The 26,318-nt window shown below is 41.4% G+C and overlaps 1 protein-coding gene across 1 annotated transcript in view; it reads right to left on the bottom strand.

Annotated features, from left to right (window-relative positions):
- The window catches only part of LOC135562760 (nucleolar protein dao-5-like), a 9,951-nt gene extending 5,009 nt beyond the window's left edge, over nucleotides 1–4,942 (bottom strand). Inside the window, exons 1-3 of the mRNA XM_065005096.1 lie at nucleotides 4,825–4,942; nucleotides 3,007–4,754; nucleotides 542–1,018 (exon numbers count right to left, since the gene is read on the bottom strand). Of these exons, the coding sequence (XP_064861168.1) occupies nucleotides 542–1,018; nucleotides 3,007–4,754; nucleotides 4,825–4,934 (2,335 nt within the window). The 5' untranslated portion in view covers nucleotides 4,935–4,942. The remainder of the gene's footprint in view (nucleotides 1–541; nucleotides 1,019–3,006; nucleotides 4,755–4,824) is intronic.
- Nucleotides 4,943–26,318: the final 21,376 nt, after the last annotated feature.

The raw sequence follows: 26,318 nt of genomic DNA, 5'->3' as shown, positions 1-26,318 counted from the left end.
ATGTCTTTACTGTTTTGAAACTTCTGTATGTGTAATGTTTACTGTTCATTTTTGTTGTTTTTCACCTTATATATTCACTTTGTATGTTGTCTACCTCACTTGCTTTGGCAATGTTAACACATGTTTCCCATGCCAATAAAGCCCTTGAATTGAATTGAATTGAAATTGAGAGAGAGAGAGTGAGAAAGAGAGAGAGAGAGAAAGTGAGTGAGAGAGAGAGAGAGAGAGAGAGAGAGAGAGAGAAAGTGAGTGAGAGAGAGAGAGAGAGAGAGAGACAGAGAGACAGAGAGAGAGAGAGAGAGAGAGAGAGAGAGAGAGAGAGAGAGAGAGAGAGAGAGAGAGAGAAAGAGAGAGAGAGAAAGTGAGTGAGAGAGAGAGAGAGAGAGAGAGAGAGAGAGATACATGGAAACTGACATAACCACACCATCAAATCATCCTCTAAGGCTGTGTTTACATAAGCAGCTAATTTCTTATATTTTTGTCCAATGTTGGTGTAAAACGAGAGAGAGTAAGAGTGAGAGTGAGACAGCTGTCACCTCACCTGGAGGGGAGAGGTTGATTTTGTTTTGTAGTTTGGGGGAGTAGCAGTAGGAGGGATACATGCCAGCACCAGGGGAGGAGGAGAGAGAGGCTGAGCTGTAGTCCTGACCTGACACCCAGGAGTTGCTGTAGAAGCCCAAGGGGTGACCGTAGGCCTGGGCAGAGTGCGGGTACCCATCCCCTTGTGCAGGGTTCAGAGTCAGGAAACTAGTGCTACCTCCGTCCTCACTGGGACTCAGCCTCTCCCCCTTCAAGGCCTCCTGAAGCCTCTGGATTTCCTGACTGCCGTGCCCTCGGGAGTAGTGCTCGGCCCTGGGGTTGGTCAGAGACGAGGAGAAGGAGGAGGAGGTGGTGGTGGAGAAAGGGCTGTTGTACCAGGAGGACGAGGAGCAGCTGAGAGACTGACCTCCAGAACCCCCTTGCTCCAACCACTGGACACTACCGTTGACGTGGGAGGATGAAGAGTACACCTGGTGAACTAAAACACAACCACACAAGAAGCTGAACTGTGAGTCTCTGAGTTGCTAGTGTTGCTAGTCTGATTAGGATAAACTTCAGTTCAACTTCAATGATTAAGGGGTAGTTGAGACAAAATATTGTTGTTAAATCTTCCAAATATAGAAAATGTCAATAAAAACCCATTGTGTTCAATTGATTAAGTCCTAGCCATATACAGCGGGGAAAACAAGTATTTGATACACTCCCGATTTTGCAGGTTTTCCTACTTACAAAGCATGTAGAGGTCTGTAATTTTTATCATAGGTACACTTCAACTGTGAGAGATGGAATCCGAAAATCAAAAATCCAGAAAATCACATTGTATGATTTGTAACTAATTAATTTGCATTTTATTGCATGACAAAAGTATTTGATCACCTACCAATCAGTAAGAATTCCGGCTCTCACAGACCTGTTAGTTTTTCTTTAAGAAGCCCCCCTGTTCTCCACTCATTACCTGTATTAACTGCACCTGTTTGAACTCGTTACCTGTATAAAAGACACCTGTCCACACACTCAATCAAACAGACTCCAACCTCTCCACAATGGCCAAGACCAGAGAGGGTGTAAGGACATCAGGGATAAAATTGTAGACCTGCACAAGGATGGGATGGGCTACAGGACAATAGGCAAGCAGCTTGGTGAGAAGGCAACAACTGTTGGCGAAATTATGACGGTCAATCACCCTCGGTCTGGGGCTCCATGCAAGATCTCACCTCGTAGGGCATCAATGATCATGAGGAAGGTGAGGGATCAGCCCAGAACTACATGGCAGGACCTGGTCAATGACCTGAAGAGAGCTGGGACCACAGTCTCAAAGAAAATCATTAGTAACACACTACGCCGTCATGGATTAAAATCCTGCAGCGCACGCAAGGTCCCCCTGCTCCAGCCAGCGCATGTCCAGGCCCGTCTGAAGTTTGCCAATGACCATCTGGATGATCCAGAGGAGGAATGGGAGAAGGTCATATGGTCTGATGAGACAAAAATAGAGCTTTTTGGTCTAAACTCCACTCGCCGTGTTTGGAGGAAGAAGAAGGATGAGTACAACCCCAAGAACACCATCCCAACCGTGAAGTATGGAGGTGGAAACATAATTCTTTGGGGAGGCTTTTCTGCAAAGGGGACAGGACCACTGCACCGTGTTGAGGGGAGGATGGATGGGGCCATGTATCGCGAGATCTTGGCCAACAACCTCCTTCCCTCAGTAAGAGCATTGAAGATGGGTCGTGGCTGGGTCTTCCAGCATGACAACAACCCAAACCACACAGCCAGGGCAACTAAGGAGTAGCTCCATAAGAAGCATCTCAGGGTCCTGGAGTGGCCTAGCCAGTCTCCAGACCTGAACCCAATAGAAAATCTTTGGAGGGAGCTGAAAGTCCGTATTGCCCAGCGACAGCCCCGAAACCTGAAGAATCTGGAGAAGGTCTGTATGGAGGAGTGGGCCAAAATCCCTGCTGCAGTGTGTGCAAACCTGGTCAAGAACTACAGGAAACATATGATCTCTGTAATTGCAAACAAAGGTTTCTGTACCAAATATTAAGTTCTGCTTTTCTGATGTATCAAATACTTATGTCATGCAATAAAATGCAAATTAATTACTTAAAAATCATACAATGTGATTTTCTGGATTTTTGTTTTAGATTCCGTCTCTCACAGTTGAAGTGTACCTATGATAAAAATGACAGACCTCTACATGCTTTGTAGATACCCCACTGCTAAAATACCCCACTGACCTGGGCTGTGTCCGTACGATGGTGCAGACCGACTATGGATCTAAAATACCCCACTGACCTGGGCTGTGTCCGTACGATGGTGCAGACCGACTATGGATCTAAAATACCCCACTGACCTGGGCTGTGTCCGTACGATGGTGCAGACCGACTATGGATCTAAAATACCCCACTGACCTGGGCTGTGTCCGTACGATGGTGCAGACCGACTATGGATCTAAAATACCCCACTGACCTGGGCTGTGTCCGTACGATGGTGCAGACCGACTATGGCTGCTGCTGGAGATGCAGGAAGGAAGGCTGGCCAAGTCAGACTCAGCTGAGTGGTACGGCTGGTGCAGGAAGTCTGTGGCTAGACTGGCCGTAGCAGAGGCTGGACTGGCCTTAGCAGAGTCTGGACTGGCCTTAATCCTGTGGTACTGGAGCGAGTCTGGACTGGCCGTAGCCCTGTGGTACTGGAGCGAGTCTGGACTGGCCTTAGCAGAGTCTGGACTGGCCTTAGCAGAGTCTGGACTGGCCTTAATCCTGTGGTACTGGAGCGAGTCTGGACTGGCCTTAGCAGAGTCTGGACTGGCCTTAATCCTGTGGTACTGGAGCGAGTCTGGACTGGCCTTAGCAGAGGCTGGACTGGCCTCAGCCCAGTGATACTGGGGCGAGACTAGACTGGCCTTAGCAGAGTCTGGACTGGCCTTAGCAGAGGCTGGACTGGCCTCAGCCCAGTGATACTGGGGCGAGACTAGACTGGCCTTAGCAGAGTCTGGACTGGCCTTAGCAGAGTCTGGACTGGCCTTAGCAGAGGCTGGACTGGCCTCAGCCCAGTGATACTGGGGCGAGACTAGACTGGCCTTAGCAGAGTCTGGACTGGCCTTAGCAGAGTCTGGACTGGCCTTAGCAGAGTCTGGACTGGGCTTAATTCTGTGGTACTGGAGCGAGTCTGGACTGGCCTTAGCCCAGTGATACTGGAGCGAGTCTGGACTGGCCGTAGCCCTGTGGTACTGGAGCGAGTCTGGACTGGCCTTAGCAGAGTCTGGACTGGCCTTAGCCCAGTGAGACTGGGGCGAGACTGGACTGGCCTTAGCAGAGTCTGGACTGGCCTTAGCAGAGTCTGGACTGGGCTTAATCCTGTGGTACTGGAGCGAGTCTGTACTGGCCTTAGCAGAGTCTGGACTGGCCTTAGCCCAGTGATACTGGAGCGAGTCTGGACTGGCCGTAGCCCTGTGATACTGGACAGAGTCTGGACTGGCCTTAGCAGAGTCTGGACTGGCCTTAGCCCAGTGATACTGGAGCGAGTCTGGACTGGCCGTAGCCCAGTGATACTGGAGCGAGTCTGGACTGGCCTTAGCAGAGTCTGGACTGGCCTTAGCCCAGTGATACTGGAGCGAGTCTGGACTGGCCGTAGCCCAGTGGTACTGAACAGAGTCTGGACTGGCCTCAAGCCTGTGGTACTGGAGCGAGTCTGGACTGGCCTTAGCAGAGGCTGGACTGGCCTTAGCCCAGTGATACTGGAGCAAGTCTGGACTGGCCGTAGCCCAGTGGTACTGAACAGAGTCTGGACTGGCCTTAGCAGAGTCTGGACTAGCCTTAGCCCAGTGATACTGAACAGAGTCTGGACTGGCCTTAGCCCAGTGATACTGGAGCGGGTCTGGACTGGCCGTAGCCCAGTGGTACTGAACAGAGTCTGGACTGGCCTTAGCAGAGTCTGGACTGGCCTTAGCCCAGTGATACTGGAGCGAGTCTGGACTGGCCTTAGCAGAGTCTGGACTGGCCGTAGCCCAGTGATACTGGAGTGAGTCTGGACTGGCCGTAGCCCAGTGGTACTGAACAGAGTCTGGACTGGCCTTAGCCCAGTGATACTGGAGCGGGTCTGGACTGGCCGTAGCCCAGTGGTACTGAACAGAGTCTAGACTGGCCTTAGCAGAGTCTGGACTGGCCTTAGCCCAGTGATACTGGAGCGAGTCTGGACTGGCCTTAGCAGAGTCTGGACTGGCCGTAGCCCAGTGATACTGGAGCGAGTCTGGACTGGCCGTCTGGACTGGCCGTAGCCCTGTGGTACTGGAGCGAGTCTAGAGAGGTGATCTCTGTAGTAAAGTTAAACATGGCTTCAGGAGGGAGCAAGGCTGGAAGGGACATCCAGCGAGACTGTTGCTCTGTAGAACCCTCCATCGGTGTGGAGGAGACTAAGGTGACGGAGAGATGAGCACACCGTAAATAACAGAGAATTACTTTTACTTGACATTGATAGGGAAATATTAGGATCTTGGACCAGGACTTGTTTGAAGATAATACTTAATTGAGCATGAATCCATAGTGAATCTACATTGAAGATCAGTACACATGGGAAATTATTATAATAATTTATAGTGGTTTACATATTTCATTTTATTTAGCCAGGAAAGTCAATGTATTAACACTTGCCACTGTGTCCATTACATTTAATATAACGTGTTACCAAATAAATATTACTCACTGAATCAAACTGTTTTCAGGTCAGTGATGCTCTCCTCAGGAATAGCAGAGAGAGAGAGTTGTTCTGGATCAGGTCAGTGATGCTCTCCTCGGGAATAGCAGAGAGAGAGAGAGTTGTTCTGGATCAGGTTAGTGATGCTCTCCTCGGGAATAGCAGAGAGAGAGAGTTGTTCTGGATCAGGTTAGTGATGCTCTCATCAGGAATAGCAGAGAGAGAGAGTTGTTCTGGATCAGGTCAGTGATGCTCTCCTCAGGAATAGCAGAGAGAGAAAGTTGTTCTGGATCAGGTTAGTGATGCTCTCCTCAGGAATAGCAGAGAGAGAGAGTTGTTCTGGATCAGGTTAGTGATGCTCTCCTCAGGAATAGCAGAGAGAGAGAGAGTTGTTCTGGATCAGGTTAGTGATGCTCTCATCAGGAATAGCAGAGAGAGAGAGTTGTTCTGTATCAGGTCAGTGATGCTCTCCTCAGGAATAGCAGTGAGAGAGAGTTGTTCTGGATCAGGTCATGAAGACTAGAGGTCTGGAACAGGGACCTAATCAGGATGAGTGTTGGTCGAGGCTGAGGTGAGATAAAAATGTGAGCGGATTCTGCTTTCCATCCGTTTTTCTTCTTCTTCTGTGAGCAAGAATCAGTCAAGTCTAAGAGTGGGAGATGTGGTTGGCACAGCCAGGGCACTATGGTAGAGGAATAGAAACCGTCTGGTGCCTGGGTTAACACCAGGCGGAGGTTAGGGTTGAGGGGAGGGGGTATGGGGTATAACTACAGGACATGTAGTTACTTTATCTGACAGGCAGTGAAAGACACACTTACTGTTTCCACTACTCGTGTGTCAGTTAGGCACCACAATACCCTAAACTCTCTAGATTCCTCAGGGTGACGAGATCAGAAAGGAGATAAGACGTTAGATAGAGGTTAGAACAGAGGTTAGATAGACGTTAGATAGAGGTTAGATAGACGTTAGATAGAGGTTAGAACAGAGGTTAGATAGAGGTTAGATAGAGGTTAGATAGAGGTTAGATAGAGGTTAGAACAGAGGTTAGGATAGAGGTTAGATAGAGGTTAGATAGAGGTTAGAACAGAGGTTAGATAGAGGTTAGATAGAGGTTAGATAGAGGTTAGAACAGAGGTTAGATAGAGGTTAGAACAGAGGTTAGACATTAGATAGAGGTTAGAACAGAGGTTAAAACAGAGGTTAGAACAGAGGTTAGAGGTTAGAACAGAGGTTAGACATTAGATAGAGGTTAGAACAGAGGTTAGAACAGAGGTTAGATAGAGGTTAGATAGAGGTTAGAACAGAGGTTAGACATTAGATAGAGGTTAGAACAGAGGTTAAAACAGAGGTTAGAGGTTAGAACAGAGGTTAGAGGTTAGAACAGAGGTTAGACATTAGATAGAGGTTAGAACAGAGGTTAAAACAGAGGTTAGAGGTTAAAACAGAGGTTAGAGGTTAGAACAGAGGATAGAGGTTAGAACAGAGGTTAGACATTAGATAGAGGTTAGAACAGAGGTTAGACATTAGATAGAGGTTAGAACAGAGGTTAGACAGACGTTAGACAGACGTTAGACATTAGACAGAGGTTAGACATTAGATAGAGGTTAGAACAGAGGTTAGACATTAGATAGAGGTTAGAACAGAGGTTAGAACAGAGGTTAGATAGACGTTAGACAGAGATTAGACATTAGATAGAGGTTAGAACAGAGGTTAGATAGAGGTTAGACAGAGGTTAGAACAGAGGTTAGAACAGAGGTTAGACATTAGATAGACAGAGGTTAGATAGAGGTTAGAACAGAGGTTAGACATTAGATAGACAGAGGTTAGAACAGAGGTTAGAACAGAGGTTAGACATTAGATAGACAGAGGTTAGACAGAGATTAGACATTAGATAGACAGAGGTTAGATAGAGGTTAGAACAGAGGTTAGACATTAGATAGACAGAGGTTAGATAGAGGTTAGAACAGAGGTTAGACAGAGGTTAGACATTAGATAGACAGAGGTTAGATAGAGGTTAGACATTAGATAGACAGAGGTTAGACAGAGATTAGACATTAGATAGACAGAGGTTAGATAGAGGTTAGAACAGAGGTTAGACATTAGATAGACAGAGGTTAGATAGAGGTTAGAACAGAGGTTAGACATTAGATAGACAGAGGTTAGATAGAGGTTAGACATTAGATAGACAGAGGTTAGACAGAGGTTAGACATTAGATAGACAGAGGTTAGAACAGAGGTTAGACATTAGATAGACAGAGGTTAGACATTAGATAGACAGAGGTTAGATAGAGGTTAGACATTAGATAGACAGAGGTTAGACATTAGATAGACAGAGGTTAGATAGAGGTTAGACATTAGATAGACAGAGGTTAGACATTAGATAGACAGAGGTTAGATAGAGGTTAGAACAGAGGTTAGACATTAGATAGACAGAGGTTAGAACAGAGGTTAGACATTAGATAGACAGAGGTTAGAACAGAGGTTAGACAGAGGTTAGACAGAGGTTAGACATTAGATTGACAGAGGTTAGATAGAGGTTAGATAGAGGTTAGACATTAGATAGACAGAGGTTAGATAGAGGTTAGACATTAGATAGACAGAGGTTAGATAGAGGTTAGACATTAGATAGAGGTTAGAACAGAGGTTAGACAGAGATTAGACGTTAGATAGAGGTTAGAACAGAGGTTAGACATTAGATAGAGGTTAGAACAGAGGTTAGACAGAGATTAGACGTTAGATAGAGGTTAGAACAGAGGTTAGATAGAGGTTAGACATTAGATAGACAGAGGTTAGATAGAGGTTAGAACAGAGGTTAGACATTAGATAGACAGAGGTTAGAACAGAGGTTAGAACAGAGGTTAGAACAGAGGTTAGACATTAGATAGACAGAGGTTAGACATTAGATAGACAGAGGTTAGATAGAGGTTAGACGTTAGATAGACATTAGATAGACAGAGGTTAGATAGAGGTTAGAACAGAGGTTAGACATTAGATAGACAGAGGTTAGACATTAGATAGACAGAGGTTAGACAGAGATTAGACATTAGATAGACGTTAGAACAGAGATTGGACAGAGGTTAGAGGTTAGACATTAGATAGACGTTAGATAGAGGTTAGAACAGAGGTTAGAACAGAGGTTAGACATTAGATAGAGGTTAGAACAGAGGTTAGACATTAGATAGAGGTTAGAACAGAGGTTAGACATTAGATAGAGGTTAGAACAGAGGTTAGACAGAGATTAGACATTAGATAGACAGAGGTTAGATAGAGGTTAGAACAGAGGTTAGACATTAGATAGAGGTTAGAACAGAGGTTAGATAGAGGTTAGACATTAGATAGACAGAGGTTAGATAGAGGTTAGAACAGAGGTTAGACATTAGATAGACAGAGGTTAGACATTAGATAGACGTTAGAACAGAGGTTAGAACAGAGGTTAGAACAGAGGTTAGAGGTTAGACATTAGATAGACAGAGATTAGACGTTAGATAGAGATTAGAACAGAGGTTAGAACAGAGGTTAGAACAGAGGTTAGACAGAGGTTAGACGTTAGATAGAGGTTAGAACAGAGGTTAGAACAGAGGTTAGACAGAGGTTAGAGGTTAGACATTAGATAGACAGAGAATAGACGTTAGATAGAGATTAGAACAGAGGTTAGAACAGAGGTTAGACATTAGATAGACAGAGGTTAGATAGAGGTTAGACATTAGATAGACAGAGGTTAGAACAGAGGTTAGACAGAGGTTAGACATTAGATTGACAGAGGTTAGATAGAGGTTAGATAGAGGTTAGACATTAGATAGACAGAGGTTAGATAGAGGTTAGACATTAGATAGACAGAGGTTAGATAGAGGTTAGACATTAGATAGAGTTAGAACAGAGGTTAGACAGAGATTAGAGACAGTTAGATAGAGGTTAGAACAGAGGTTAGACATTAGATAGAGGTTAGAACAGAGGTTAGACAGAGATTAGACGTTAGATAGAGGTTAGAACAGAGGTTAGATAGAGGTTAGACATTAGATAGACAGAGGTTAGATAGAGGTTAGAACAGAGGTTAGACATTAGATAGACAGAGGTTAGATAGAGGTTAGAACAGAGGTTAGAACAGAGGTTAGAACAGAGGTTAGACATTAGATAGACAGAGGTTAGACATTAGATAGACAGAGGTTAGATAGAGGTTAGACGTTAGATAGACATTAGATAGACAGAGGTTAGATAGAGGTTAGAACAGAGGTTAGACATTAGATAGACAGAGGTTAGACATTAGATAGACAGAGGTTAGACAGAGATTAGACATTAGATAGACGTTAGAACAGAGATTGGACAGAGGTTAGAGGTTAGACATTAGATAGACGTTAGATAGAGGTTAGAACAGAGGTTAGAACAGAGGTTAGACATTAGATAGAGGTTAGAACAGAGGTTAGACATTAGATAGAGGTTAGAACAGAGGTTAGACATTAGATAGAGGTTAGAACAGAGGTTAGACAGAGATTAGACATTAGATAGACAGAGGTTAGATAGAGGTTAGAACAGAGGTTAGACATTAGATAGAGGTTAGAACAGAGGTTAGATAGAGGTTAGACATTAGATAGACAGAGGTTAGATAGAGGTTAGAACAGAGGTTAGACATTAGATAGACAGAGGTTAGACATTAGATAGACGTTAGAACAGAGGTTAGAACAGAGGTTAGAACAGAGGTTAGAGGTTAGACATTAGATAGACAGAGGTTAGACAGAGATTAGACATTAGATAGACAGAGGTTAGATAGAGGTTAGAACAGAGGTTAGACATTAGATAGACAGAGGTTAGATAGAGGTTAGAACAGAGGTTAGACAGAGGTTAGACATTAGATAGACAGAGGTTAGATAGAGGTTAGACATTAGATAGACAGAGGTTAGACAGAGATTAGACATTAGATAGACAGAGGTTAGATAGAGGTTAGAACAGAGGTTAGACATTAGATAGACAGAGGTTAGATAGAGGTTAGAACAGAGGTTAGACATTAGATAGACAGAGGTTAGATAGAGGTTAGACATTAGATAGACAGAGGTTAGACAGAGGTTAGACATTAGATAGACAGAGGTTAGAACAGAGGTTAGACATTAGATAGACAGAGGTTAGACATTAGATAGACAGAGGTTAGATAGAGGTTAGACATTAGATAGACAGAGGTTAGACATTAGATAGACAGAGGTTAGATAGAGGTTAGACATTAGATAGACAGAGGTTAGACATTAGATAGACAGAGGTTAGATAGAGGTTAGAACAGAGGTTAGACATTAGATAGACAGAGGTTAGAACAGAGGTTAGACATTAGATAGACAGAGGTTAGAACAGAGGTTAGACAGAGGTTAGACAGAGGTTAGACATTAGATTGACAGAGGTTAGATAGAGGTTAGATAGAGGTTAGACATTAGATAGACAGAGGTTAGATAGAGGTTAGACATTAGATAGACAGAGGTTAGATAGAGGTTAGACATTAGATAGAGGTTAGAACAGAGGTTAGACAGAGATTAGACGTTAGATAGAGGTTAGAACAGAGGTTAGACATTAGATAGAGGTTAGAACAGAGGTTAGACAGAGATTAGACGTTAGATAGAGGTTAGAACAGAGGTTAGATAGAGGTTAGACATTAGATAGACAGAGGTTAGATAGAGGTTAGAACAGAGGTTAGACATTAGATAGACAGAGGTTAGAACAGTTAGAACAGAGGTTAGAACAGAGGTTAGAACAGAGGTTAGACATTAGATAGACAGAGGTTAGACATTAGATAGACAGAGAGTTAGATAGAGGTTAGAAGATAGACATTAGATAGACAGAGGTTAGATAGAGGTTAGAACAGAGGTTAGACATTAGATAGACAGAGGTTAGACATTAGATAGACAGAGGTTAGACAGAGATTAGACATTAGATAGACGTTAGAACAGAGATTGGACAGAGGTTAGAGGTTAGACATTAGATAGACGTTAGATAGAGGTTAGAACAGAGGTTAGAACAGAGGTTAGACATTAGATAGAGGTTAGAACAGAGGTTAGACATTAGATAGAGGTTAGAACAGAGGTTAGACATTAGATAGAGGTTAGAACAGAGGTTAGACAGAGATTAGACATTAGATAGACAGAGGTTAGATAGAGGTTAGAACAGAGGTTAGACATTAGATAGAGGTTAGAACAGAGGTTAGATAGAGGTTAGACATTAGATAGACAGAGGTTAGATAGAGGTTAGAACAGAGGTTAGACATTAGATAGACAGAGGTTAGACATTAGATAGACGTTAGAACAGAGGTTAGAACAGAGGTTAGAACAGAGGTTAGAGGTTAGACATTAGATAGACAGAGATTAGACGTTAGATAGAGATTAGAACAGAGGTTAGAACAGAGGTTAGAACAGAGGTTAGAACAGAGGTTAGACGTTAGATAGAGGTTAGAACAGAGGTTAGAACAGAGGTTAGACAGAGGTTAGAGGTTAGACATTAGATAGACAGAGAATAGACGTTAGATAGAGATTAGAACAGAGGTTAGAACAGAGGTTAGACATTAGATAGACAGAGGTTAGATAGAGGTTAGACATTAGATAGACAGAGGTTAGAACAGAGGTTAGACAGAGGTTAGACATTAGATTGACAGAGGTTAGATAGAGGTTAGATAGAGGTTAGACATTAGATAGACAGAGGTTAGATAGAGGTTAGACATTAGATAGACAGAGGTTAGATAGAGGTTAGACATTAGATAGAGGTTAGAACAGAGGTTAGACAGAGATTAGACGTTAGATAGAGGTTAGAACAGAGGTTAGACATTAGATAGAGGTTAGAACAGAGGTTAGACAGAGATTAGACGTTAGATAGAGGTTAGAACAGAGGTTAGATAGAGGTTAGACATTAGATAGACAGAGGTTAGATAGAGGTTAGAACAGAGGTTAGACATTAGATAGACAGAGGTTAGATAGAGGTTAGAACAGAGGTTAGAACAGAGGTTAGAACAGAGGTTAGACATTAGATAGACAGAGGTTAGACATTAGATAGACAGAGGTTAGATAGAGGTTAGAAGAGGAGTTAGATAGACATTAGATAGACAGAGGTTAGATAGAGGTTAGAACAGAGGTTAGACATTAGATAGACAGAGGTTAGACAGAGATAGACAGATAGAGGTTAGACAGAGATTAGACATTAGATAGACGTTAGAACAGAGATTGGACAGAGGTTAGAGGTTAGACATTAGATAGACGTTAGATAGAGGTTAGAACAGAGGTTAGAACAGAGGTTAGACATTAGATAGAGGTTAGAACAGAGGTTAGACATTAGATAGAGGTTAGAACAGAGGTTAGACATTAGATAGAGGTTAGAACAGAGGTTAGACAGAGATTAGACATTAGATAGACAGAGGTTAGATAGAGGTTAGAACAGAGGTTAGACATTAGATAGAGGTTAGAACAGAGGTTAGATAGAGGTTAGACATTAGATAGACAGAGGTTAGATAGAGGTTAGAACAGAGGTTAGACATTAGATAGACAGAGGTTAGACATTAGATAGACGTTAGAACAGAGGTTAGAACAGAGGTTAGAACAGAGGTTAGAGGTTAGACATTAGATAGACAGAGATTAGACGTTAGATAGAGATTAGAACAGAGGTTAGAACAGAGGTTAGAACAGAGGTTAGAACAGAGGTTAGACGTTAGATAGAGGTTAGAACAGAGGTTAGAACAGAGGTTAGACAGAGGTTAGAGGTTAGACATTAGATAGACAGAGAATAGACGTTAGATAGAGATTAGAACAGAGATTAGAACAGAGGTTAGAACAGAGGTTAGACATTAGATAGACAGAGGTTAGATAGAGGTTAGACATTAGATAGACAGAGGTTAGATAGAGGTTAGAACAGAGGTTAGACATTAGATAGACAGAGGTTAGATAGAGGTTAGAACAGAGGTTAGACATTAGATAGACAGAGGTTATATAGAGGTTAGACATTAGATAGACAGAGGTTAGATAGAGGTTAGAACAGAGGTTAGAACAGAGGTTAGACATTAGATAGACAGAGGTTAGAACAGAGGTTAGACAGAGGTTAGACAGAGGTTAGACATTAGATAGACAGAGGTTAGATAGAGGTTAGAACAGAGGTTAGACATTAGATAGACAGAGGTTATATAGAGGTTAGACATTAGATAGACAGAGGTTAGATAGAGGTTAGAACAGAGGTTAGACAGAGGTTAGACATTAGATAGACAGAGGTTAGATAGAGGTTAGAACAGAGGTTAGACATTAGATAGACAGAGGTTAGAACAGAGGTTAGAACAGAGGTTAGACAGAGGTTAGACATTAGATAGACAGAGGTTAGATAGAGGTTAGAACAGAGGTTAGACATTAGATAGACAGAGGTTAGATAGAGGTTAGACATTAGATAGACAGAGGTTAGATAGAGGTTAGAACAGAGGTTAGACATTAGATAGAGGTTAGAACAGAGGTTAGACATTAGATAGAGGTTAGAACAGAGATTAGACAGAGGTTAGAGGTTAGACATTAGATAGACGTTAGATAGAGGTTAGAACAGAGGTTAGAACAGAGGTTAGAACAGAGGTTAGACAGAGATTAGACGTTAGACAGAGATTAGACATTAGATAGAGGTTAGAACAGAGGTTAGACAGAGATTAGACATTAGATAGACAGAGGTTAGATAGAGGTTAGAACAGAGGTTAGACATTAGATAGAGGTTAGAACAGAGGTTAGATAGAGGTTAGACATTAGATAGACAGAGGTTAGATAGAGGTTAGAACAGAGGTTAGACATTAGATAGACAGAGGTTAGACATTAGATAGACGTTAGAACAGAGGTTAGAACAGAGGTTAGAACAGAGTTTAGAGGTTAGACATTAGATAGACAGAGATTAGACGTTAGATAGAGATTAGAACAGAGGTTAGAACAGAGGTTAGAACAGAGGTTAGACAGAGGTTAGACGTTAGATAGAGGTTAGAACAGAGGTTAGAACAGAGGTTAGACAGAGGTTAGAGGTTAGACATTAGATAGACAGAGAATAGACGTTAGATAGAGATTAGAACAGAGATTAGAACAGAGGTTAGAACAGAGGTTAGACATTAGATAGACAGAGGTTAGATAGAGGTTAGACATTAGATAGACAGAGGTTAGATAGAGGTTAGAACAGAGGTTAGACATTAGATAGACAGAGGTTAGATAGAGGTTAGACAGAGGTTAGAGGTTAGACATTAGATAGACAGAGAATAGACGTTAGATAGAGATTAGAACAGAGATTAGAACAGAGGTTAGAACAGAGGTTAGACATTAGATAGACAGAGGTTAGATAGAGGTTAGACATTAGATAGACAGAGGTTAGATAGAGGTTAGAACAGAGGTTAGACATTAGATAGACAGAGGTTAGATAGAGGTTAGAACAGAGGTTAGACATTAGATAGACAGAGGTTATATAGAGGTTAGACATTAGATAGACAGAGGTTAGATAGAGGTTAGAACAGAGGTTAGAACAGAGGTTAGACATTAGATAGACAGAGGTTAGAACAGAGGTTAGACATTAGATAGACAGAGGTTAGAACAGAGGTTAGACAGAGGTTAGACAGAGGTTAGACATTAGATAGACAGAGGTTAGATAGAGGTTAGAACAGAGGTTAGACATTAGATAGACAGAGGTTATATAGAGGTTAGACATTAGATAGACAGAGAATAGTTAGATAGAGAACAGAGAGGTTAGAACAGAGGTTAGACAGAGGTTAGACATTAGATAGACAGAGGTTAGATAGAGGTTAGAACAGAGGTTAGACATTAGATAGACAGAGGTTAGAACAGAGGTTAGAACAGAGGTTAGACAGAGGTTAGACATTAGATAGACAGAGGTTAGATAGAGGTTAGAACAGAGGTTAGACATTAGATAGACAGAGGTTAGATAGAGGTTAGACATTAGATAGACAGAGGTTAGATAGAGGTTAGAACAGAGGTTAGACATTAGATAGAGGTTAGAACAGAGGTTAGACATTAGATAGAGGTTAGAACAGAGATTAGACAGAGGTTAGAGGTTAGACATTAGATAGACGTTAGATAGAGGTTAGAACAGAGGTTAGAACAGAGGTTAGAACAGAGGTTAGAACAGAGGTTAGACAGAGATTAGACGTTAGACAGAGATTAGACATTAGATAGAGGTTAGAACAGAGGTTAGACAGAGATTAGACATTAGATAGACAGAGGTTAGATAGAGGTTAGAACAGAGGTTAGACATTAGATAGAGGTTAGAACAGAGGTTAGACAGAGATTAGACATTAGATAGACAGAGGTTAGATAGAGGTTAGAACAGAGGTTAGACATTAGATAGACAGAGGTTAGACATTAGATAGACGTTAGAACAGAGGTTAGAACAGAGGTTAGAACAGAGGTTAGAACAGAGGTTAGAGGTTAGACATTAGATAGACAGAGATTAGACGTTAGATAGAGATTAGAACAGAGGTTAGAACAGAGGTTAGAACAGAGGTTAGACAGAGGTCAGACGTTAGATAGAGGTTAGAACAGAGGTTAGAACAGAGGTTAGAACAAAGGTTAGAACAGAGGTTAGAGGTTAGACATTAGATAGACAGAGATTAGACGTTAGATAGAGATTAGAACAGAGGTTAGAACAGAGGTTAGAACAGAGGTTAGACAGAGGTTAGACGTTAGATAGAGGTTAGAACAGAGGTTAGAACAGAGGTTAGACAGAGGTTAGAGGTTAGACATTAGATAGACAGAGAATAGACGTTAGATAGAGATTAGAACAGAGATTAGAACAGAGGTTAGAACAGAGGTTAGACATTAGATAGACAGAGGTTAGACAGAGATTAGACATTAGATAGACGTTAGAACAGAGATTAGACAGAGGTTAGAGGTTAGACATTAGATAGACGTTAGATAGAGGTTAGAACAGAGGTTAGATAGAGGTTAGAACAGAGGTTAGAACAGAGGTTAGAACAGAGGTTAGACATTAGATAGAGGTTAGAACAGAGGTTAGACATTAGATAGAGGTTAGAACAGAGGTTAGACATTAGATAGAGGTTAGAACAGAGGTTAGACATTAGATAGAGGTTAGAACAGAGGTTAGACAGAGATTAGACGTTAGATAGAGGTTAGAACCGAGGTTAGATAGAGGTTAGACATTTAGATAGACAGAGGTTAGACATTAGATAGAGGTTAGAACAGAGGTTAGATAGAGGTTAGACATTAGATAGACGTTAGAACAGAGATTAGACAGAGGTTAGAGGTTAGACATTAGATAGACGTTAGATAGAGGTTAGAACAGAGGTTAGAACAGAGGTTAGACATTAGATAGAGGTTAGAACAGAGGTTAGACATTAGATAGAGGTTAGAACAGAGGTTAGACATTAGATAGAGGTTAGAACAGAGGTTAGACAGAGATTAGACGTTAGATAGAGGTTAGAACAGAGGTTAGAACAGAGGTTAGATAGAGGTTAGACATTAGATAGACAGAGGTTAGATAGAGGTTAGAACAGAGGTTAGACATTAGATAGACAGAGGTTAGATAGAGGTTAGACATTAGATAGACAGAGGTTAGAACAGAGGTTAGACATTAGATAGACAGAGGTTAGATAGAGGTTAGAACAGAGGTTAGACATTAGATAGACAGAGGTTAGATAGCGGTTAGACATTAGATAGACAGAGGTTAGACAGAGATTAGACATTAGATAGACGTTAGAACAGAGATTAGACAGAGGTTAGAGGTTAGACATTAGATAGACGTTAGATAGAGGTTAGAACAGAGGTTAGAACAGAGGTTAGAACAGAGGTTAGACATTAGATAGAGGTTAGAACAGAGGTTAGACATTAGATAGAGGTTAGAACAGAGGTTAGACATTAGATAGAGGTTAGAACAGAGGTTAGACAGAGATTAGACGTTAGACAGAGATTAGACATTAGATAGAGGTTAGAACAGAGGTTAGACATTAGAGAGAGGTTAGAACAGAGGTTAGACAGAGATTAGACGTTAGATAGAGGTTAGAACAGAGGTTAGACATTAGATAGATGTTAGAACAGAGGTTAGACATTAGATAGACAGAGGTTAGAACAGAGGTTAGAACAGAGGTTAGACATTAGATAGACAGAGGTTAGACATTAGATAGACAGAGGTTAGACAGAGATTAGACATTAGATAGACGTTAGAACAGAGATTAGACAGAGGTTAGAGGTTAGACATTAGATAGACGTTAGATAGAGGTTAGAACAGACGTTAGATAGAGGTTAGAACAGAGGTTAGAACAGAGGTTAGAACAGAGGTTAGACATTAGATAGAGGTTAGAACAGAGGTTAGACATTAGATAGAGGTTAGAACAGAGGTTAGACATTAGATAGAGGTTAGAACAGAGGTTAGACAGAGATTAGACAGTAGATAGACAGAGGTTAGATAGAGGTTAGAACAGAGGTTAGACATTAGATAGACAGAGGTTAGACAGAGATTAGACATTAGAACAGAGGTTAGAACAGAGGTTAGAACAGAGGTTAGAGAGTTAGACAGAGATAGACAGAGATTAGAGATTAGTTAGATAGAGATTAGAACAGAGGTTAGAACAGAGGTTAGAACAGAGGTTAGACAGAGGTTAGACGTTAGATAGAGGTTAGAACAGAGGTTAGAACAGAGGTTAGACAGAGGTTAGAGGTTAGACATTAGATAGACAGAGAATAGACGTTAGATAGAGATTAGAACAGAGATTAGAACAGAGGTTAGAACAGAGGTTAGACATTAGATAGACAGAGGTTAGATAGAGGTTAGACATTAGATAGACAGAGGTTAGATAGAGGTTAGAACAGAGGTTAGACATTAGATTAGACATTAGATAGACAGAGGTTAGATAGAGGTTAGAACAGAGGTTAGACATTAGATAGACAGAGGTTATATAGAGGTTAGACATTAGATAGACAGAGGTTAGATAGAGGTTAGAACAGAGGTTAGAACAGAGGTTAGACATTAGATAGACAGAGGTTAGAACAGAGGTTAGACATTAGATAGACAGAGGTTAGAACAGAGGTTAGACAGAGGTTAGACAGAGGTTAGACATTAGATAGACAGAGGTTAGATAGAGGTTAGAACAGAGGTTAGACATTAGATAGACAGAGGTTATATAGAGGTTAGACATTAGATAGACAGAGGTTAGATAGAGGTTAGAACAGAGGTTAGACAGAGGTTAGACATTAGATAGACAGAGGTTAGATAGAGGTTAGAACAGAGGTTAGACATTAGATAGACAGAGGTTAGAACAGAGGTTAGAACAGAGGTTAGACAGAGGTTAGACATTAGATAGACAGAGGTTAGATAGAGGTTAGAACAGAGGTTAGACATTAGATAGACAGAGGTTAGATAGAGGTTAGACATTAGATAGACAGAGGTTAGATAGAGGTTAGAACAGAGGTTAGACATTAGATAGAGGTTAGAACAGAGGTTAGACATTAGATAGAGGTTAGAACAGAGATTAGACAGAGGTTAGAGGTTAGACATTAGATAGACGTTAGATAGAGGTTAGAACAGAGGTTAGAACAGAGGTTAGAACAGAGGTTAGACAGAGATTAGACGTTAGACAGAGATTAGACATTAGATAGAGGTTAGAACAGAGGTTAGACATTAGAGAGAGGTTAGAACAGAGGTTAGACAGAGATTAGACGTTAGATAGAGGTTAGAACAGAGGTTAGACATTAGATAGATGTTAGAACAGAGGTTAGACATTAGATAGACAGAGGTTAGATAGAGGTTAGAACAGAGGTTAGAACAGAGGTTAGACATTAGATAGACAGAGGTTAGACATTAGATAGACAGAGGTTAGACAGAGATTAGACATTAGATAGACGTTAGAACAGAGATTAGATAGAGGTTAGACAGAGGTTAGAGAGTTAGACAGAGGTTAGACATTAGATAGACGTTAGATAGAGGTTAGAACAGACGTTAGATAGAGGTTAGAACAGAGGTTAGAGGTTAGAACAGAGGTTAGAACAGAGGTTAGACATTAGATAGAGGTTAGAACAGAGGTTAGACATTAGATAGAGGTTAGAACAGAGGTTAGACATTAGATAGAGGTTAGAACAGAGGTTAGACAGAGATTAGACATTAGATAGACAGAGGTTAGATAGAGGTTAGAACAGAGGTTAGACATTAGATAGAGGTTAGAACAGAGGTTAGATAGAGGTTAGACATTAGATAGACAGAGGTTAGATAGAGGTTAGAACAGAGGTTAGACATTAGATAGACAGAGGTTAGACATTAGATAGACGTTAGAACAGAGGTTAGAACAGAGGTTAGAACAGAGGTTAGAACAGAGGTTAGAGGTTAGACATTAGATAGACAGAGATTAGACGTTAGATAGAGATTAGAACAGAGGTTAGAACAGAGGTTAGAACAGAGGTTAGACAGAGGTCAGACGTTAGATAGAGGTTAGAACAGAGGTTAGAACAGAGGTTAGAACAGAGGTTAGAACAGAGGTTAGACAGAGGTTAGACGTTAGATAGAGGTTAGAACAGAGGTTAGAACAGAGGTTAGACAGAGGTTAGAGGTTAGACATTAGATAGACAGAGAATAGACGTTAGATAGAGATTAGAACAGAGATTAGAACAGAGGTTAGAACAGAGGTTAGACATTAGATAGACAGAGATTAGACATTAGATAGACGTTAGAACAGAGATTAGACAGAGGTTAGAGGTTAGACATTAGATAGACGTTAGATAGAGGTTAGAACAGAGGTTAGATAGAGGTTAGAACAGAGGTTAGAACAGAGGTTAGACATTAGATAGAGGTTAGAACAGAGGTTAGACATTAGATAGAGGTTAGAACAGAGGTTAGACAGAGATTAGACGTTAGATAGAGGTTAGAACCGAGGTTAGATAGAGGTTAGACATTTAGATAGACAGAGGTTAGAACAGAGGTTAGACATTAGATAGAGGTTAGAACAGAGGTTAGATAGAGGTTAGACATTAGATAGACAGAGGTTAGATAGAGGTTAGAACAGAGGTTAGACATTAGATAGACAGAGGTTAGACATTAGATAGACAGAGGTTAGACATTAGATAGACGTTAGAACAGAGGTTAGAACAGAGGTTAGAACAGAGGTTAGAACAGAGATTAGAACAGAGGTTAGAACAGAGGTTAGACAGAGGTTAGACGTTAGATAGAGGTTAGAACAGAGGTTAGAACAGAGGTTAGACAGAGGTTAGAGGTTAGACATTAGATAGACAGAGATTAGACGTTAGATAGAGATTAGAACAGAGGTTAGAACAGAGGTTAGACGTTAGACAGAGGTTAGACGTTAGATAGAGGTTAGAACAGAGGTTAGACAGAGGTTAGAACAGAGGTTAGAGGTTAGACAGAGGTTAGACAGAGGTTAGACAGAGGTTAGACGTTAGACAGAGGATAGACTTTAGATAGAGGTTAGAACAGAGGTTAGATAGAGGTTAGAACAGAGGTTAGACAGAGGATAGACTTTAGACAGAGGATAGACTTTAGATAGAGGTTAGAACAAAGGTTAGATAGAGGTTAGAACAGAGGTTAGACTTTAGATAGAGGTTAGAACAGATGTTAGAAGAGGTTAGACATTAGATAGACGTTAGACAGAGGTTAGATGTCAGATAGAGGTTAGACGTTAGACAGAGGTTAGATAAATGTTAGATAGAGGTTAGACAGAGGTTCGACAGAGGTTCGACAGAGGTTCGACGTTAGATAGACGTTAGACAGAGGTTAGATAGAGGTTAGACAGAGGTTAGACCAAAACCTCTCAGTGGAACTATAGAACCACAATGATTTAAAGCATTTATTACCAACAATAAAACTTGATGATTTCACTGGTTCTCAAAAAAACAAACACATGCTGAAGTCACAGTTTTTTATTTTACTTTTATTTAACTAGGCAGGTCAGTTAAGAACAAATTCTTATTTTCAATGACAGCCTACCGGGGAACAACTGCCTTGTTCAGGGGCAGAACGACAGATTTTTATACCTTGTCAGCTCAAGGATTTGATCTTGCAACCTTTCAGTTTCTAGTCCAACGCTCTAACCACTAGCCTACCCTGCCGCCTCTACACTCTAACCACTAGGCTACCCTGCCGCCTCTACACTCTAACCACTAGGCTACCCTGCCGCCTCTACACTCTAACCACTAGGCTACCCTGCCGCCTCTACACTCTAACCACTAGGCTACCCTGCCGCCTCTACACTCTAACCACTAGGCTACCCTGCCGCCTCTACACTCTAACCACTAGGCTACCCTGCCGCCTCTACACTCTAACCACTAGGCTACCCTGCCGCCTCTACACTCTAACCACTAGGCTACCCTGCCTCCCCAGGATCAACAAATGTCATTGATACAGTATGTTAAATATCTAGATGTATAGACTACAACACTTGTAGTACAATGCTCTTTTTGCATTTTGCAGTGTTGATGATACACAGATCTGTCAATAATATTGTCAAAAGTGAGAATACACAGGACAAAATAACATGTGATCCAAGCATAATGTTACAGACAGACACTTGGTGATTCGCAATGAAACTGTTACTGAACTCAACCAATAAAACAGTTACTGAACTCAACCAATAAAACAGTTACTGAACTCAACCAATAAAACAGTTACTGAACTCAACCAATGAAACAGTTACTGAACTCAACCAATGAAACTGTTACTGAACTCAACCAATAAAACAGTTACTGAACTCAACCAATGAAACAGTTACTGAACTCAACCAATAAAACAGTTACTGAACTCAACCAATAAAACAGTTACTGAACTCAACCAATAAACAGTTACTGAACTCAACTCAACCAATAAAACAGTTACTGAACTCAACCAATAAAACAGTTACTGAACTCAACCAATAAAACAGTTACTGAACTCAACCAATAAAACAGTTACTGAACTCAACCAATAAAACAGTTACTGAACTCAACCAATGAAACAGTTACTGAACTCAACCAATAAAACAGTTACTGAACTCAACCAATAAAACTGTTACTGAACTCAACCAATGAAACTGTTACTGAACTCAACCAATAAAACAGTTACTGAACTCAACCAATGAAACAGTTACTGAACTCAACCAATGAAACAGTTACTGAACTCAACCAATAAAACAGTTACTGAACTCAACCAATGAAACAGTTACTGAACTCAACCAATGAAACAGTTACTGAACTCAACCAATGAAACAGTTACTGAACTCAACCAATGAAACAGTTACTGAACTCAACCAATGAAACAGTTACTGAACTCAACCAATAAAACTGTACAAAGTAAAGGTTTGAGGGGGGATTGCAGCAATGCAAATCAAGTCAGACTCTACCATCATACGGAGATCCATAGTGAGAGTAGAGACAGAGCTCAAAACTGTACAGAGGTCAGTTGTTAACCAAAGTGTACAGACAGGGAGGGAGGTGTGGTGGTACACACTGTACAGTACGTACACTACCCACCTCCACAAATTATACATACACTACGGGTTAAAAGTTTTAGAACACCTACTCATTCAAGGGTTTTTCATTATTTTCACTATTTTCTACATTGAAGAATAATAGTGAAGACATCAAAACTATGAAATAACACATATGGAATCATGTAGTAACCAAAAAAAGTGTTAAAACAAATTAAAATATATTTCATATTTGAGATTCTTTAAATTGCCTGTTGCCTTGATGACAACTTTGCACACTCTTGGCATTCTCTCAACCAGCTTCATGAGGTAGTCACCTGGAATGCATTTCAATTAACAGGTGTGTATTGTTAAAAGTTAATTTGTGAAATTTCTTTCCTTTTTAATGCGTTTGAACCAATCAGTTGTGTTGTGACAAGGTAGGAGTGTAATACAGAAGATAGCCCTATTTGGTAAAACACCAAGTCCATATTATGGCAAGAACAGCTCAAATAAGCAAAGAGGAACAACAGTCCATCATGACTTTAAGACATGAAGGTCAGTCAATACAGAACATTTCAAGAACGTTGAGAATTTCTTCAAGTGCAGTCGCAAAAACCATCAAGCGCTATGATGAAACTGTCTCTCATGAGGACCGCCACAGGAAAGGAAGACCCAGAGTTACCTCTGCTGCTGAGGATACGTTCATTAGAGTTACCAGCCTCAGAAATTGCAGCCCAAATAAATGCTTCACAGAGTTCAAGTAACAGACACATCAACTGTTCAAAGGAGACTGAGTGAATCAGGCCTTCATGGTTGAATTGCTGCAAAGAAACCACTACTAAAGGACACCAATAAGAAGAAGAGACTTACTTGGGTCAAGAAACACAAGCAATGGACATTAGACCGGTGAAAATCTGTCCTTTGGTCTGATGAGTCCAAATTGGAGATTTTTGGTTCCAACCGCCAAGTCTGTGAGACGCAGAGTAGGTGAATGGATAATCTCCGCATGTGTGGTTCCCACCGTGAAGCATGGAGGAGGAGGTGTGATGGTGTGGAGGTGCTTTGCTGGTGACACTGTCAGTGATTTATTTAGAATTCAAGGCACACTTAACCATCATTTGTTTTTCAACAAGACAATGACCCAACACCTCCAGGCCTCACACCTCCTGTGTAAGGGCTATTTGACCAAGAAGGAGAGTGCTGCATCAGATAACCTGTCCTCCACAATCCCCTGACCTCAACCAAATTGAGATGGATTGGGATGAGTCGGACCGCAGAGTGAAGGAAAAGCAGCCAACAAGTGCTCAGCATATGTGGGAATTCCTTCAAGACTGTTGGAAAAGCATTCCAGGTGAAGCTGGTTGAAAGAATGCCAAGAGTGTGCAAAGCTCACGGCAAAGGGTGGCTACTTTGAAGAATCTCAAATATAAAATATATTTAGATTTGTTTAACACTTTTTTTTGCTTACTACAGGATTCCATATGTGTTGTTTCATAGTTTTGATGTCTTCACTATTATTCTACAATGTAGATAATTGTCAAAATAAAGAAAAACCCTTGAATGAGTTGTAAAACCTTTGGACCAGTAGTGTATATTTAAAAACGAACAACTATAAAACGTGGGAGATTATTCACACTGGAGTAAAGTGTATCGTTCTACAGTCTGTCAATCAGCTGATGGCCTAAATCAGCTCATAAACTCATTCAGGGAGTAACCTATTATGGGTTTTCACAACTTTCATTGTGTGACTATTGTGTTGTGACAAGGTAGTTATAACTGCATTGTCGGAACTAGAAGCACAAGCATTTCGCTACACTCGCACTAACATCTGCTAACCATGTGTATGTGACAAATACAATTGGATTTGATCTGATTATTGATAGACTAACGGTTAGCTTACAAAATGTAGCCTATTGGAATATAATCAATTAACAAGGGGCCTATTGGAATATAATCAATTAACAAGGGGCCTATTGGAATATAATCAATTAACAAGGGGCCTATTGGAATATAATCAATAAACAACCATCAACGGCACTAGATTATCACCAACTGATGTCCAGTTAAACCATCAATATGCGCTAAATTCTGCCTTCCTGCCTTCCCCAAGGCAGAGGACAAGCTTAGGCCTGCATATTACACCCATAGAAACACATTGGACTGATTTTGGCCAGAGTGAACCCTCTCGCTTCGCCTCTTCCGCTCTGCCTTAGTCCTTCTGGCAAACAAGGAGATATGTTCACCCGCTGGTTCGTATTGTCATCCAAACCCCACTTAGACCTTTCGAACAGACTGAAGGTGATTCATCTGACAAGCATTCCGTACAAGTACAGTAGAAAGAAAGTATTTCCTGTGGCATTTTAACTTTGTATGAATGGGAAACTAATATTGGTGTAGCCTACACTGGAATGGTACCAACACTTTGTATGTGAAGCCCCAAAATTGCCCTCGCTAGAAGCATGTGTTTCAGACATAAGGAAGTAGAAGGCTGCAAACTTTCTACTATTAAACTCGGACAAAACAGAGATGCTTGTTCTAGGTCCCAAGAAACAAAGAGATCTTCTGTTGAATCTGACAATTAATCTTAATGGTTGTACAGTCGTCTCAAATAAAACTGTGAAGGACCTCGGCGTTACTCTGGACCCTGATCTCTCTTTTGAAGAACATATCAAGACCATTTTGAGGACAGCTTTTTTCCATCTACGTAACATTGCAAAAATCAGAAACTTTCTGTCCAAAAATGATGCAGAAAAATTAATCCATGCTTTTGTCACTTCTAGGTTAGACTACTGCAATGCTCTATTTTCCGGCTACCCGGATAAAGCACTAAATAAACTTCAGTTAGTGCTGAATACGGCTGCTAGAATCCTGACTAGAGCCAAAAAATTTGATCATATTACTCCAGTGCTAGCCTCTCTACACTGGCTTCCTGTCAAAGCAAGGGCTGATTTCAAGGTTTTACTGCTAACCTACAAAGCATTACATGGGCTTGCTCCTACCTATCTCTCTGATTTGGTCCTGCCGTACATACCTACACGTACGCTACGGTCACAAGACGGAGGCCTCCTAATTGTCCCTAGAATTTCTAAGCAAACAGCTGGAGGCAGGGCTTTCTCCTATAGAGCTCCATTTTTATGGAACGGTCTGCCTACCCATGTCAGAGACGCAAACTCGGTCTCAACCTTTAAGTCTTTACTGAAGACTCATCTCTTCAGTGGGTCATATGATTGAGTGTAGTCTGGCCCAGGAGTGGGAAGGTGAACGGAAAGGCTCTGGAGCAACGAACCGCCCTTGCTGTCTCTGCCTGGCCAGTTCCCCTCTTTCCACTGGGATTCTCTGCCTCTAACCCTATTACAGGGGCTGAGTCACTGGCTTACTGGGGCTCTCTCATGCCGTCCCTGGGGGGGGGGGGGGTGCGTCACCTGAGTGGGTTGATTCACTGTTGTGGTCATCCTGTCTGGGTTGGTGCCCCCCCCTTGGGTTGTGCCGTGGCGGAGATCTTTGTGGGCTATACTCAGCCTTGTCTCAGGATGGTAAGTTGGTGGTTGAAGATATCCCTCTAGTGGTGTGGGGTGTGGGGGCTGTGCTTTGGAAAAGTGGGTGGGGTTATATCCTTCCTGTTTGGCCCTGTCCGGGGGTGTCCTCGGATGGGGCCACAGTGTCTCCTGACCCCTCCTGTCTCAGCCTCCAGTATTTATGCTGCAGTAGTTTA

Source organism: Oncorhynchus nerka, linkage group LG20 (assembly GCF_034236695.1).
Source record: "Oncorhynchus nerka isolate Pitt River linkage group LG20, Oner_Uvic_2.0, whole genome shotgun sequence".
Classification (NCBI taxonomy): Eukaryota; Metazoa; Chordata; class Actinopteri; order Salmoniformes; family Salmonidae; genus Oncorhynchus; species Oncorhynchus nerka.
This window is presented reverse-complemented; position numbering and strand designations above follow the sequence as displayed.